This window comes from Eretmochelys imbricata, unplaced genomic scaffold, assembly GCF_965152235.1.
Source record: "Eretmochelys imbricata isolate rEreImb1 unplaced genomic scaffold, rEreImb1.hap1 Scaffold_34, whole genome shotgun sequence".
NCBI lineage: Eukaryota > Metazoa > Chordata > Testudines > Cheloniidae > Eretmochelys > Eretmochelys imbricata.
Window position 1 is genome coordinate 325,227 of NW_027554346.1, and position 14,092 is coordinate 339,318.

General features: G+C 65.7%; 2 protein-coding genes across 2 annotated transcripts; one reads left to right on the forward strand and one right to left on the reverse strand.

Annotated features, from left to right (window-relative positions):
- The first annotated feature begins 1,465 nt into the window (after positions 1-1,465).
- Positions 1,466-10,652, forward strand: NFATC2IP (nuclear factor of activated T cells 2 interacting protein). The gene is made up of 9 exons (XM_077806871.1): positions 1,466-1,522; positions 2,412-2,576; positions 2,794-2,863; positions 5,725-5,863; positions 6,150-6,215; positions 6,823-7,003; positions 7,617-7,761; positions 9,473-9,606; positions 9,955-10,652. The coding sequence occupies exons 1-9, from the start codon at positions 1,511-1,513 to the stop codon at positions 10,111-10,113; spliced, it is 1,071 nt and encodes a 356-aa protein (XP_077662997.1). The 5' UTR covers positions 1,466-1,510; the 3' UTR covers positions 10,114-10,652.
- LOC144258681 (arylamine N-acetyltransferase 1-like) lies at positions 10,653-14,070 on the reverse strand. The gene is made up of 2 exons (XM_077806872.1): positions 14,028-14,070; positions 10,653-11,996 (listed from the first exon to the last, which is right to left on the reverse strand). The coding sequence occupies exon 2, from the start codon at positions 11,988-11,990 to the stop codon at positions 11,151-11,153; it is 840 nt and encodes a 279-aa protein (XP_077662998.1). The 5' UTR covers positions 11,991-11,996; positions 14,028-14,070; the 3' UTR covers positions 10,653-11,150.
- Positions 14,071-14,092: the final 22 nt, after the last annotated feature.

Below are 14,092 nucleotides of genomic sequence, written 5' to 3' on the forward strand. Positions count from 1 at the left end.
GCCCCGGCCAGCTGGGTCTGTCCCCGTCCCAGTGGGGCTCTGGCTGGTCTCTCTCCCCTGAGTCTGGCATCCCCCTCCTTCCAGCCGAGCCCCCTGTATTCCCTTCCCCAACACCCCTCCTCAGTCCTCTCTTTGGTCCCAGGTAACCTGGTCACCTGGGTCCCTCTCTTCTGTCCTTTGTTCCCCTCTGGCTGGAGCTGGCTGGTCAGGTCACTGGCCCCTCTCTTCTCAGCCCCACTCTGGCCAGAACTGGCTGACTGCCAGGCTGGAGGGAGGGCTCGTGGTCACCAGGTCACCAGTCGCTGGGTCCCCCATCTCCAGGCCATTGTCCAGGGTCCTGGCTGCTAGGTGAGGTCACACCTGGTCCTCTGCAACAACAAACTCTTCCCACCACCTCGTTAAACATGCAGCACACAGGGAAACTGAGGCACGCACCGCGTTCAGGCCAAGCCCTACGGAAACTCCCCACTTTGTCACAGTGGGACGTTAAGGGGGGAGGCCAGGCGACGGGGCGGGCCAGACAGCAATTGGATAATGACAGGAGCTGCTGAGCTGCACAAAGTGAGAGCCTGATCAAGCATGAACGCACAAACGGCCAAGGTCACGCGACAGCAGATACAAAGGCAAGAGCCTGAAGCCAAACGCAGACGCCCCACCTCAGCGGGGCCGGATCCTCGGGGCCTCCACGCTGGGGCCTCTGTGTGGACACCGGCATTGGTGCGACGATCCTCCCACTGTACGGCGAGGCTGGGCCAGTTTACCCGGGGTTTCCTGCGGGTCACCCGAGTCTCCCGGCCCACGGGCCGAGCCCCCCCAGCCCCACGGGGGAACTACACCTCCCAGCGGCCCCCGCGCCTCGGGGGGGGGGAGCCGAGCCCCCCCGCCCCACGGGGGAACTACACCTCCCAGCGGCCCCCGCGCCTCGGGGGGGGGGAGCCGAGCCCCCCCGCCCCACGGGGGAACTACACCTCCCAGCGGCCCCCGCGCCTCGGGGGGGGGGAGCCGAGCCCCCCTCAGCCCCACGGGGGAACTACACCTCCCAGCGGCCCCCGCGCCTCGGGGGGAGCCGAGCCCCCCCGCCCCACGGGGGAACTACACCTCCCAGCGGCCCCCGCGCCTCGGGGGGGGGAGCCGAGCCGAGCCCCCCCGCCCCACGGGGGAACTACACCTCCCAGCGGCCCCCGCGCCTCGGGGGGGGGGGAGCCGAGCCCCCCTCAGCCCCACGGGGGAACTACGCCTCCCAGCGGCCCCCGCGCCTCGGGGGGGGGAGCCGAGCCCCCCCGCCCCACGGGGGAACTACACCTCCCAGCGGCCCCCGCGCCTCGGGGGGGGAGCCGAGCCCCCCCGCCCCACGGGAGAACTACACCTCCCAGCGGCCCCCGCGCCTCGGGGGGGGGAGCCGTCTGGTCTAGCGTCACAGAGCCGGCGGGCCGTGGCCAATGGCAGGGCAGGGGCGGGGCTGAGTGGGAGGGTCTAAGCCAATACGGGGCGTGACCTGGGAGCCCGCGCCATGGCGGAGCAGGTGAGTGGTGGGGGGCCGTGGGGTGGGCGATGGGGCGCGAGGCTGGGGGGTGTCTCTGGGTGGGGCTGTGGGGGGGTCTCTGGGCAGTGGGGAGCGGGGTCGTGGGGGGGGTCTCTGGGCAGTGGGGTGGGGCTGTGGGGGGTCTCTGGGTGAGGCTGTGGGGGGTCTCTGGGCAGTGGGGAGCGAGGCTGGGGGGTGTCTCTGGGTGGGGCTGTGGGGGGGTCTCTGGGCAGTGGGGAGCGGGGCCGTGGGGGGGGTCTCTGGGGAGCTAGGCTCGGGGGGGTCTCTGGGCAGTGGGGAGCGAGGCTGGGGGGTGTCTCTGGGTGGGGCTGTGGGGGGGTCTCTGGGCCGTGGGGGGGGTCTCTGGGTGGGGGTCTCTGGGGAGCTAGGCTCGGGGGGGTCTCTGGGGGGGTCTCTGGGCAGTGGGGAGTGAGGCTGTGGGGGGGTCTCTGGGTGGGGGTCTGGGGAGCTAGGCTCGGGGGGGTTTCTGGGGGGGGTCTCTGGGCAGTGGGGTGGGGCTGTGGGGGGTCTCTGGGCAGTGGGGAGCGAGGCTGGGGGGTGTCTCTGGGTGGGGCTGTGGGGGGTCTCTGGGCAGTGGTGAGCGAGGCTGGGGGGTGTTTCTGGTTGGGTCTGTGGGGGGGTCTCTGGGCAGTGGGGAGCGGGGCCGTGGGGGGGGTCTCTGGGTGGGGGTCTCTGGGGAGCTAGGCTCGGGGGGGGTCTCTGGGCAGTAGGGGAGGTGACTTGGGGCCTGCTCCTCCCTCACCCCTGTCTTGGCGCAGGGTCGAGGGGGCCGCTGGGCAGGTGGGGGGGAGCCCCCCTGGGGCTGTATTGGGGGAATCATAGGGTAGAACCCAGGAGTCCTGCTCCTAACCCTCCCATCCCCACTCAGGTTGGCCCTGCCCCACCCCCCATCTACGTGGGGGGCAGCAGTAGCAGTGACAGCGAGGAGGAGCTTGTGAGACCCCCGAGGGGGGCAGTGGGGCAGCCGCGCCCGAAGCGCCGGCGTGTTCTGTGCAGCACCGAGGTCCCCGCTGTGCCTGTCTACTCGAACAAGGTAACAGGGACCCAGGCGTCTGAGCACCCCTCCACCCCGAGTTCTAACCACCAGACACCTCTCCTCTCCCGGAGCTGGGGATAGAACCAGGAGTCCGGGCTCCCAGCCCCCCTCCCCTGACATGCTCATCCCTCTTGTGCCCATCCTGAGGCTCGGTGCCCCCATGGGGGTGCCCGTGCAGCAGGGCCTGTGGGTAACATGCCCCCTTCCTCTCCAGGTGAACAGCAGCTTCCAGCTGTGCCCTGCGGAGCTGCACCCGGAGGTGCCCACCCTGCAGTGGCAGGGAGGTAAGGGGGTGCTAGGGCTGGGCGGGAGTAGGGGGGTTTTGACCTTAGGGAGGTGGGGGCTATGTATGTGCCGGGGGGGGGGGAGTGGGAGGAGGCAGCAGAGGTACGTCTGGGGGGCTGTTTGCCCGGGCTGTGGTGTTTGATGGCCACTTGTGTCCTTAAAGTCTGAGACACCCCCAATCTGATCACAGGCCACAGAACCCTCCCCCCCACCCCCGTGAACCTCCGGCTGAGTCACTGACGTCCTCACATCGTGGCTTAAAGACCCCAAGTTTCAGAGGATATGCCGCTGACACTAGTTCTAGCCTGCGAGTGACCCGTGTCGCACGCTGCAGAGGAAGGTGAAACCCCCACCCAGGGTCTCAGACTGTCTGACCCCGGGAAAAATTCCTTCCCAACCCCGAATACAGCGATCAGTTAGACCCTGAGCAGGTGAGCAAGACCCACCAGGCAGGTCCCCGGGAAAGAATTCTCTGTAGTAACTCAGAGCCTCCCCATCTAGTGGCCCGTCTCTGGCCATGTTTGTTACAGGCAGTCGCACGCCATTGTAGGCAGTCCTGTCGTACCAGCCCTTCCATACGCTGATCAAGCTCAGTCGTGAAGCCAGTTAGGGGTTTTGCCCCCCCTGCTCCCCTTGGGAGGCTGCTCCAAAACTTCACTCCTCTGAGAGTTAGAAACCTTCATCTAATTTCAAGCCTAAACTTGTTAATGGCCAGTTTATAGCCATGTGTTCTGGGTTCACATTGGCGCTTAACTTAAATAACTCCTCTCCCTCCCTGGTATGTATCCCTCTGATGTATTTATACAGAGCAATCCTGTCTTCCCTCAGCCTGCGTTTGGTCAGGCTAAACAAGCCAAGCTCTTTGAGTCCCCTCTCATAAGGGAGGTTTTCCATTCCTCGGGTCCTCCTAGCAGTTCTTCTCTGCGCCTGTTCCAGTTTGAATTCATCTTCCTTACATGGGAGACTAGAACAGCTTTGCCAGAAGCTGGGAATGGGCGACAGAGGATGGGTCACTTGATGATTCCCTGGTCTGTTCATTCCCTCCGGGGCACCTGGCATTGGCCACGGTTGGAAGACAGGACACTGGGTAGGTGGACCTTTGGTCTGATCCAGTCTGGCCCTTCTTACGTTCTCATATACTACTCCAGATGAGTCTCACCAGTGCCTCGTATCATGGTGCTGACACGTCCCTCTCTCCACTGGAAACACCTCACTTGATGCACCCCAGGACCGTGTTAGCCTTTTTCACGGCCACATCACACTGGCGGCTCCTAGTCCGCCTGTGATCAGCCAATACCCCCAGGTCTTTCTCCTCCTCTGTCGCTTCCGACTGATACGTCTCCAGTTTAGAGCAAGAATTCCTGTTGTTAGTCCTTCAGTGCACTTTGCACTATTAAATAGCATCCCATTTCTATTACTCCAGGTTACAAAATCATCCAGATCTTCTTGTAGGATATTCCGGTCCTTCTCCATATTAGCAACACCTCCCAGCTTTGTCTTATCCCCAAATTTTATTCGCATGCACCCACTTTTTGTGCCAAGCTCAGTAATAAATATTAGGGCTGTCAAGCAATTAAAAAATTAATCACAATTAAAAAATACCTATATGTAAATACTTTGCAAGGCCGGCTACAAAAGTGCCTTGCAAAAGACTGTTCCCACTTTCAGGTGACAGTGTAAATAAGAAGCAGACAGCATTATCTCCAATAACTGTAAACACACGTGTTTCTCTTCGCAATTGGCTGAACAAGAAGGAGGACTGAGTGGGCTTGTAGGCTCTGAAGTTTTACATTGTTTTGTTTTTTGAATGTGGTTATGTAACAATCTACATTTGTTTAAGTTGCACTTTCACGACAAAGAGATTTGTCTTGTATGACTTGTATGAGGTGAATTGAAAAATACGATTTCTTTTTATTTTTACAGTGCAAACATTTATAAACAAGTTATACACTTTTATTTCAATTACAATACAGAATACGATATATAGGAAAAACATCCAAAATATTTAATAACATTTCAATTGGTATTCTATTGTTGAACAATGCGATTAAAACTGTGATTAATCGCGATGAAATTTTTGAGTTAATTGTGTGAGTTAACTGCGATTAGTCGACAAGCGTAATAAAAATGTTAAATAAGATTGGTCCCAAGACCGATCCTTGAGGAACTCCACTGGTAACCTCCCTCCAGCCTGACAGCTCACCTTTCAGTAGGACCCGCTGCAGTCTCCCCTTTAACCAGTTCCTTACCCACCTTTCAGTTCTCCTGTTAATCCCCCTCTTCTCCAATGTAACTAATAGTTTCCCATGTGGAACTGGATCCAAAGCCTTTTGGACATCTGGGTAGGTTGGATCCACTGCACTTCCTTTGTCTAAAACATCAGATCTCTTCTCAAAGAAGGAGCTCAGGCAGGATCCACCTTTTGTAAAGCCCTGTTGTATTTTATCCCAGTTACTGTTCACCCCATGTCCTTAACAACTTTCTCTTTCAAAATTTGTTCCAAGACCTTGCGTACAATTGAGGTCAAACTAACAGGCTTGGCGTTTCCTGGATCACGTTTTTTTCCCTTTCTTAAAAATATGAACTATATTAGCTGCTCCCCAGTCATAGGGTACGACCCCAAGTTTAGAGTCATTAAAATCCTTGGTGTGGGGCTTGCAATTTCAGGTGCCAGTTCCTTTAATATGTGGCTATGTGTGTTGGGTTGGGGGGAGATGTGCCAGGTGAGGGGTCAGGGGAGTTGTATCTGGGGGGCTTGGGGTACGTACACTGGATGGCGGTTTATTGTCTGGGGGGGCAGCTGTGGGGAGAGGTGCCCCTGCCTGGCAGTCACAGCTGCTGTCTCCCCTCCCCCTGCCAGGGGCAGATCTGGACGTGGATGAGATTGGCCCTGTCACGCCCCCCCGGCCGGAGCGGCCTCATGCCCCACGCCTCCCCCAGGGCCCCTGCACTGACTGGCTGGAGGAGGAGCCGCAGCAGCAGCAGGGGGTAGTGAGAACGTAGGTGCGGGGGAGGGATTGCAGGTGGGGGGGAGGGATTGTGGCAGGATTACTGTGGGAGGTGTATTGGGGGAGGGGATTAGGCTCTAATGGGGGTGGGGGGATCAGGGTGGGGACAGGGTTACAATGGAGGTATATGGGGGGAGGGGACAGGGCTATAAAGGGGAGGTGGGGGCATGGCTCGGGCTCTGTGGCCCCTGGTTTTGGGGTCTGTCCCTGGGGGGGGGGGCTGTCACTTATGGGGCACAGCAGCCCCATCTCACCCCCTGCTCTCTCTCTCTCTCAGGGTCCGGGACGAGTCCCCCTCTCCCCCACCACAGCCCACACGCAGACAGAGGGGCCGGACCCGCCGGTGAGGGGCTGCCCACATGGGGGTTGTAAGGATGGGGGGGTGTTGCTGAGCTCCTCCCCTCAGGGAGGTGGGGCTGGGTAGGGGGGGGTGTCTCTGTTGAAATCTCTGCCTCTGCAGGAGTTGGGGAATTGAGGGGCAGATTCTCTGGGGCACACCTCCCTTGTAGAGAGCAGGGAAGGTCTTTGGGGGGGATTTGTCTGGGGAGTCTCTGGAGGTGGGAGATGGGGAGGTCTGTCAGGGGTCTGATGGCCCCTACCTCCAGGGAGGTGGGGGTTGTCTGTGGGGCACATGGGTCTGTGCGGGGCTCTAACAGCCCTGCCCCCCAAGGAGGTGTCTGGGGGGGGGTCTGTGGGGTACAGGGGTTTGTTGGGGGTCTGATGGCCCGCCCCCCAAGGAGGTGTGGGAGTGGGGGTCTGTGGTGCACAGGGCTCTGTCCGTCTGATGACCCTGCGCCCCAGGGAGGGGGGTGTGTGTGTGTGTGTGGGGGGTTGGTCTGTGGGGCACGGGGGGCTGTCGGGGGTCTGACGGCCCTGCCCGCAGGGAGGGGGGGATTGGGGGGTCTGTGGGGCACGGGGCACTGTCAGGGGTCTGACGGCCCTGCCCGCAGGGAAGTGGCACGCCAGCTGCGGGGTCTCCGCACGTGGCTCTCGGCCGCCCAGCGCAGCCTGCGGGAGGAGCCGCCCGAGGACGACGTGATCCTGGTGGAGCCTCCCCCATGCCCCGCGCCCCGGCAGCTGCAGCTCAAGGTGCGGTGCCGGGCCGAGATCCACCGTGTCGCCGTGGAGATGGTGAGTGACCCCCCTCACCTCTCCGCTCTTCCACACCCCCATGTGGCTGGGGAGCAAGCCCCTCATCCCATCAGCTTGTGCCGGGCCTCCATGCAGGCCATATATATCCTCCACACCCTTCGGCCCCCTGCAGACACTGCATCTCCCACCCTGCCCCCACAGCCTGGCTCTGAGCGAGCCCCACGCCCCAGCGTGCAGACCCCGGCCATGCCCTGGGGGGGCGGGGGGGTCTGGGGAAAGGCAGAGTGCAGATCACGGAACGCACAGCTCAGACGGGGGTGGGTAGGGCCAGGGAGGTCCGGTACAGGATAGGGGGCAGGACAGCGGCCAGGTGGAGGAAGGGGCTTGTTCACCCCCCCAAGTGTAGAGCTGGGAGGACAGGGTGAGATTAACACTGATTGCAGGGGGCGGTGGAACTGCCTGACACTGGATCTGCTGGGAAATGGCCCAGCTGGAGTCACTCGGGGTGAATGTACCAGGTGATTTCGCACCTGCCATGCCAGCCCCGCTGCTTGGCTCACGCTGGCCCAGAACAGCCCAGTGGGCTGCCGGGCTGGGGGTGGCTGTGGACTGCCCGTCTGGCCCTCCCTGACGGTCCCCTCCCCTGGCGCAGTCACAGCCCCTGCATGCGGTGGTGGAGCACATGGCCGGGAGGCTGCAGGTCCGGCCAGAGCAGATCCTGCTGCTGCTGCGAGACGTCGAACTGCCCCCCAGCAGCACCCCCCAGGGCCTGGGCCTGGGCGTGGCCGACATCATCGGTGAGTGAGGGGCAGGGGGCTTCTCTTGGCCCAGGTACCAGCTGGGGCCGCGCTGGCTGGGCGGGGTCTGCGGTCCGAGCGGGTCAGGCGCGGGTGGGCTGCCGTTGTGGGAAAGGCGGCTCTCCGGCTGGGGTGCGCTCGCAGCAGCGCTGTACGTAGGACGCGGGCGGTAGCTGTCCCACGTGCAATGGGAGTGCTGGGTGCAGCTCTGGGCACCAGGCGTTAGCCAAGCGGGGGACGAAGTGGAGAGGCCAGAGGAGGGGTCCGAAACCCTGACCCGGGGAAGGTTAAAACCCGGGTGAGTTTGAGCCGCCTGAGAGCAGGGGTCAGCTCTAGTAAAGGCTGGTAAGGAGAGGGTGGGACGCCACAGGAAATCCCTTCCCTGTGCCAGACCCCCTGGGGTCCCCCTTTCCCTCCAGGGTCGGCCACTTGGCCTCACCACCTGCTTGGACTGGACCTCTGGGCTGCAGCCTCCTGCTTCCCCCGTGAGCTCTGCCCAGTGAGTCCCGCTGAGCCAGACCCTGGCAGAGACGCACCCACGCTGCCGGGACGGTGCCCTCGCCCAGCATGGCAGGGACAGTCCCTCAACACTGGCGCGCAGTCAGGTGTGTTAGTCAGCTGGGCAAGGCACAGGGAGCCCTTAGGGTCGCGCAGAGGGGTGCAGGTTACAGCCCAGTCCATTCTGCTCAGCCCAGAGCCCCGCCAGGCTGTGGGGAAACCCTCAGGGCAGGCTCTGTCTATGGCTCGCTCGCTCTCTGACTTCCTTCCTGAGTCTGTTCCCGGGTGAGAGCGCCCACACTGCTCCCCCCACCTTGCCCCTCCCAGGCCCTGGTTCTCCAGCCGGGGTCTGTGCCCAGCTTCCCGCTGGGAGTGTGGAGCCAGGAGTCAAGAGCGCGGCCAGCTGCGCTCTCTGGCCCCCTTGCTGACCTGGGGCAGTTTCAGCCAGTTCCTTAATGACTGTTCGTTCCACCAGCCAGGGCGGTGATGCACGTACCTGTGTCTTAGGCTGCCCTGAGAGCAAACTTAGTCCTTCCCCCCCGCACTGAGTAGCTGTGCAAAGTATAGGGGAAACTGAGGCAGGCGTGAGACTCCCACAGATGCTACAGAAAATTCCCCCTTCGTCACAGGGATCAGTTATTCTCCGTGTTCACTGGAGGTAGGACAGGAAGTGATGAGCTCCGTCCGCGGCCAGGGAGATTTAGGTCAAATATTAGGAAACTGTCTAACTGTAAGGGGAGCTCGGCCTGGAACAGGCTGATGGGGGTTGGGGAGTCCCTAGCACTGGAGGTGTCTAAGAACAGGTTGGACAAACAGCTGTCAGGGCTGGCCTAGGTTTGCCTGGCCCTGCCACCTGCCGAGGTCCCTTCCCGCCCCATGTTTCCATGTTCTGCGGGCGCCCGGTGCTGCACACGGCTTACCAGCGGAGCTGCCCCGCCTGAGCCATGCTGGGGTCCCCGTGGCGGCTCATGGTCGCCCCACGCACCAGGCCTCTCTTCTCCTCCATGGCCGTCAGCTGACGAGCCCACAGCGGGTTGCAGAAATTCTGGTACGGGCCCCGAAGTGCATGCTGTGCCCCCAGGCTGGGGGCAGGGGGTCTGATATCAGTGGGGGTCCCCCAACCTGGGACGGGGGGGTAACAGGGGAGTTCTCAGTGCAGCGCCCCCAGCTGCCCGCCCCTTGCGCTCTCTGTGTGTCCGTCTGTCCCCTGCAGATTGCGTGGTGGACATGGCAGCCGGAGAGCCGCAGGGTGGGGAGGAACCGGGGGCTGGGCCGGGCCCAGGGGAACTACGGCTGACCGTGCGAGGCCAGGAGAAAGACTCTCAGCTCACGCTCAACGTGCCCAGGGTAAGGGGGAGCTGCAGGGGAGTCATAATCTGGGGGGGTCGTCTATGGGGGAGGGGCCATGCAAGAGGGCTGTGAGGTGCTGTTTGCAGAGGGAGGGGGATGTGGGGGTTGTTACAGCCTCAGAGAGGAGGATGGGACTGAGCCAGCAGGGGGCTGTTGGCTGGGGCAGTCGGGGGGGGGGGGGGCAGCTATCCTGGGGCAGGCCCCTCTCCACCTGGGGCAGGCCCCTCTCCACCTGGGGCTGCTTTGGGAGGGATGCTGGGGCCAGCCCACAGTCCCTGTAGTGCCCCCTCCCTGGCATGTCTGCGGCGTGTGCCCCCCACCCCGCTAACCCCCCGCCCCCGGCAGGGAGAGCCGCTGCACCGGCTGATGGAGCGCTACCAGGAGGCCATGGGGCTGGGCGGCCGTCAACTCCGCTTCTTCTTTGACGGGCAGCGCCTGGCAGGGACCCGCACGCCCGAGCAGCTGGGCATGGAGCCAGACGATGTCATCGAGGCCTGGGCCTAGCCCCCCTGGGGTGCCCCCGACCCCCAACCCCCTCCTCCACAGCTGGGCATGGAGCCCGACAATGTCATCGAGGCCTGGGCCTAGCCCCCCCTGGGGTACCCCCCCGCACAGCTGGGTATGGAGCCCGATGACATCATTGAGGCCTGGGCCTAGCGCACCCCCTCAGCCCTGGGATGCCCCTGCCCCTGCATAGCTGGGCATGAGGCCTGATGGAGGACTGGGCCTAGCCCCCCCGGGGTGCCTCCCTACACCTCCCCCACAGCTGGGCACAGAACCAGCTGCTGCTGTCACTGAGCCCGGGGGATCCCCCTTCCTAGCACCCTGCAGCAGCTGGGCATGGCCCTGCCCCCCGAGGAACCCCCCTGCACCTGGGCATGGCCTGGAGCCTGCCCATCATGTCATCGAGGCCTAGACCCAGACCCAGACCCACCCCCGGCGGCCCGTTCTGTAAATAGGGAACTTTAGGGGCGTTTATCCCCCCGGCACGGGGGCGGTGGGAAGTTGCTTTTATGAAATAAATAAATGAACTCAGCCCTTGGTCCTGAGCCTCTTGCCCTTTATTTTGTGAGGAGGGGGTGGGCGGAGACAGCTGTGGGGCTGGAAGGAGTGGCACCGCACCGTCCCTGCAAGGCCCCTCACACCCAGGGATCAGGGCCCCCTTGCGGCTCAGCATAAGGCAGGCCCTGCCCCACGGAGCTCACACGCTCAATGCACCACAGGGATGGACCCATCAGCATCACACAGAGTCGGTGTCCGAGCCAGGGATAGAACCCAGGAGTCCTGAGCCGAGCCCGAGCCGAGCCCAAGCCAACCCACTAGACACTGCTTGCTTCCCAGAGCGGGGTATAGAACCCAGGAGTCCTGGCTCCCAGACCACCCCTCATTCTTCCGTTTGGGCCTAGCAGCTCCCCCCAGGTTTCTGCCCTGGCTGGCATGTTTTACAGCTCCCTCTCCCCACAGCTCTCAGAGCCGGGCCCCCAGGGGTGCTGTCGGGGGGGGGGTCTCGGCCCCCCTCCACCTCCTTTCTCGGCGCTCCTTCATTCAGTGGGGGGAGCTGGCCCCATCTCCTCCCCCTCCGGGGGTGGCTGTATGTCCTGGTCCTTGGGCACCAAGGTCCCGCTCAGCTGGGCCCCGAAGGCGTGCTGCAGCAGGGCGGGGATCTCGGGGGTCTGCAGAGGGGTCTCCGTGCGCTCCCCGCCCCGCGTGGCGATGAGGCGCCAGCCCATGTAGGTGAGGCGGCCCCCGCCCGGCTGGGGCAGGCTGCAGAAGGACTTGCAGGCGAAGAGGGAGCTGGGGGCCTGCTGGTGGTAGCAGGCCATGGCGGCGAAGTCTCCCAGCTCCCGCTCCTCCAGCGTGAAGGTGTAGAGCGCCGGCCCCTCCCCGCCCGGCGCCCGCAGCCGCTCCAGCGCCCAGACGCCCCCCGCCAGGCCCAGCCGGAAGGTGCCGCCCTCCTGCGGCTGCTCCAGGCCCGGCTCCAGCCGCAGGGGCTCCAGGAAGCCGTCCCCGAAGCCCACGTCGCACAGGAAGCGCCGGCCCCCCAGCCGGGCCAGCAGCAGCAGGTGGTCGCGGGGCGGCCCGAGGCGCCCGGTGAAGCGGTTGCGGACGCGGCCGGCCAGCCCCACCACGTCGAAGCCCAGCGCCCGCAGCAGCCACAGGAAGAGCCCGTTGTTCTCGTAGCAGAAGCCGCCGCGCCGCCGGCGGACGATCTTGTCGTAGAGCAGGGGCAGCGCCAGGGTGATGGGCTCCCCGCAGTGCACGCTCAGGCTCTCAAAGGGCACCGAGAACAGGTGGCAACGGTGCAGCCCCCGCAGCGTCTCCAGGGTGGGCTCCGTCGGGCCCTGATACCCGATCCGGGAGAGATAGGCACCCACGTCCATCCTGGGCTGGGGGCAAAGTGGGGGCTGTGAGGAGAGAACCCAGGCGTCCTGGCTCCCAGCCCCGCCCGCCGCCCAGAGCCGGCTTCGACTCCGGCCCTGCAGCTCCCACGCTGGGGCTGCAGCTGGCCCTGCACAGGGTTGAGCTTTCCGCATCTCCAGTGGGGCAGGGAGACACGTGCCCTCTCCCGTGGTCCCCCCCGCCCCACGTGACAGCTCCCTAACCCCTCCCAGCCTGGCAGGGCCCCCCGGCCTCTTTCCCCGGTAGCCATGGGGCAAAGGGGGTCAGTGTCACCTGTGGGAGCAGCCCCCCACTCTCCCACCTACCTGTCCAGGGGAGGGGGAGGTAATCACCCCCCAGACTCCCAACTCCCCATTCCCAGCGCCAACAGATCCCCCCAACGTCCGAGGCCCCCGTGTTCCCAACCCCCATTGCCCCCCCTTTAACCACTGCACTCAAAGCCCGGGGAGTATTTCCTGTGCACCCCCCCGCCCCCGAACACAGACAGGTGATTTGATGAGTTTTGGAGACCCTGGATTGGGGGGCAGGGGGGCAGGTCAGAGGTCAGCACAGGTCAGGTGGCATGGTCAGCAGGGGCCCCTCTTGCCCCCCTCGGGGAAGGGCGACTCCGGGGCACTGACAGGCGGCTGGAGGTGGGGGCGGGCGGGGGGCAGAGCGTGGGCACCGGCTGGGCCTGCCCCTCCCACCACTGCCCCAGGGGGGCGTGACTGGGCACCGGGCCAGCGCGGGCAGCACCTGCCCCTGCCCCTGCCGGGCCGGTGCAGGGGGCCAGCAGCCACCGCGCCCACGGGGGGCACCCAGCCCCTCCGCCAGCCGGGCCATGCAGCGTCGCCCCCCGGGGCTTGGGTTCCCCCCCCGCGCCCCACACCCAGTGCCCCACGGGGCCAGCCCTGACCGCCGGGGAGAGCGCCCCCCCGCGCCCCCCAGTCCAGCGCCCCCTAGCGCCCCCCGGCCCGGCGCCCCACGGGGCCAGCCCTGACCGCCGGGGAGAGCGCCCCCCCGCGCCCCCCAGCGCCCCCCAGTCCAGCGCCCCCTAGCGCCCCCCGGCCCGGCGCCCCACGGGGCCAGCCCTGACCGCCGGGGAGAGCGCCCCCCCCTGCGCCCCCTAGCGCCCCACCCCTGCGCCCCCCAGCCCACTGCCCCCTAGCGACCCCCAGCCCTGCACCCCCAGCCCAGCGCCCCACCAGGCCAGCCCTGACCACTGGGGAGAGCGCCCCCCCTCCGTGCCCCCCAGCCCAGCGCCCCCTAGCGACCCCCAGCCCTGCACCCCCAGCCCAGCGCCCCACAGGGCCAGCCCTGACCACTGGGCAGAGCGCCCCCCCCGTGCCCCCCAGCCCAGCGCCCCCTAGCGCCCCCCAGCCCGGCGCCCCACGGGGCCAGCCCTGACCGCCGGGGAGAGCGCCCCCCCCCTGCGCCCCACAGCCCAGCGCCCCCTAGCGCCCCCCAGCCCTGCACCCCCGGCCCGGCGCCCCCCCCGCGCCCCCCAGCCCGGCGCCCCACGGGGCCAGCCCTGACCGCCGGGGAGAGCGCCCCCCCCCTGCGCCCCACAGCCCAGCGCCCCCTAGCGCCCCCCAGCCCTGCACCCCCGGCCCGGCGCCCCCCCCGCGCCCCCCAGCCCAGCGCCCCCTAGCGCCCCCCGGCCCGGCGCCCCACGGGGCCAGCCCTGACCACTGGGGAGAGCGCCCCCCCCGCGCCCCCCAGCCTAGCGCCCCCTAGCGCCACCCAGCCCTGCACCCCCGGCCCGGCGCCCCCCCGGCGCCCCCCCCCGCGCCCCCCAGCCCAGCGCCCCCTAGCACCCCCGGCCCGGCGCCCCCTAGGCCCCCTCCCCCGTGGCCGTGCTCTGCCCCCCGGCACCCCGCAGCCGCAGGGTCGGGGCACACTCCGGGCCCCAGTCCCTGGGGTTGCCATGGTGACGGCGACAGGGGTGTCTCGGCTGGTTACGGGGTGACACTCTGGTTGCCATGGTTACGGCGGCGCAGGAAATCGGCCGCGGGGGGCTGCGGAGGGGTCCCCGTTACCCTGGTAACAGAGGCCGAGGGTTCCGCCGTGACGTCCCGGAGGGGCGGGACTCGCCATTGGTCAG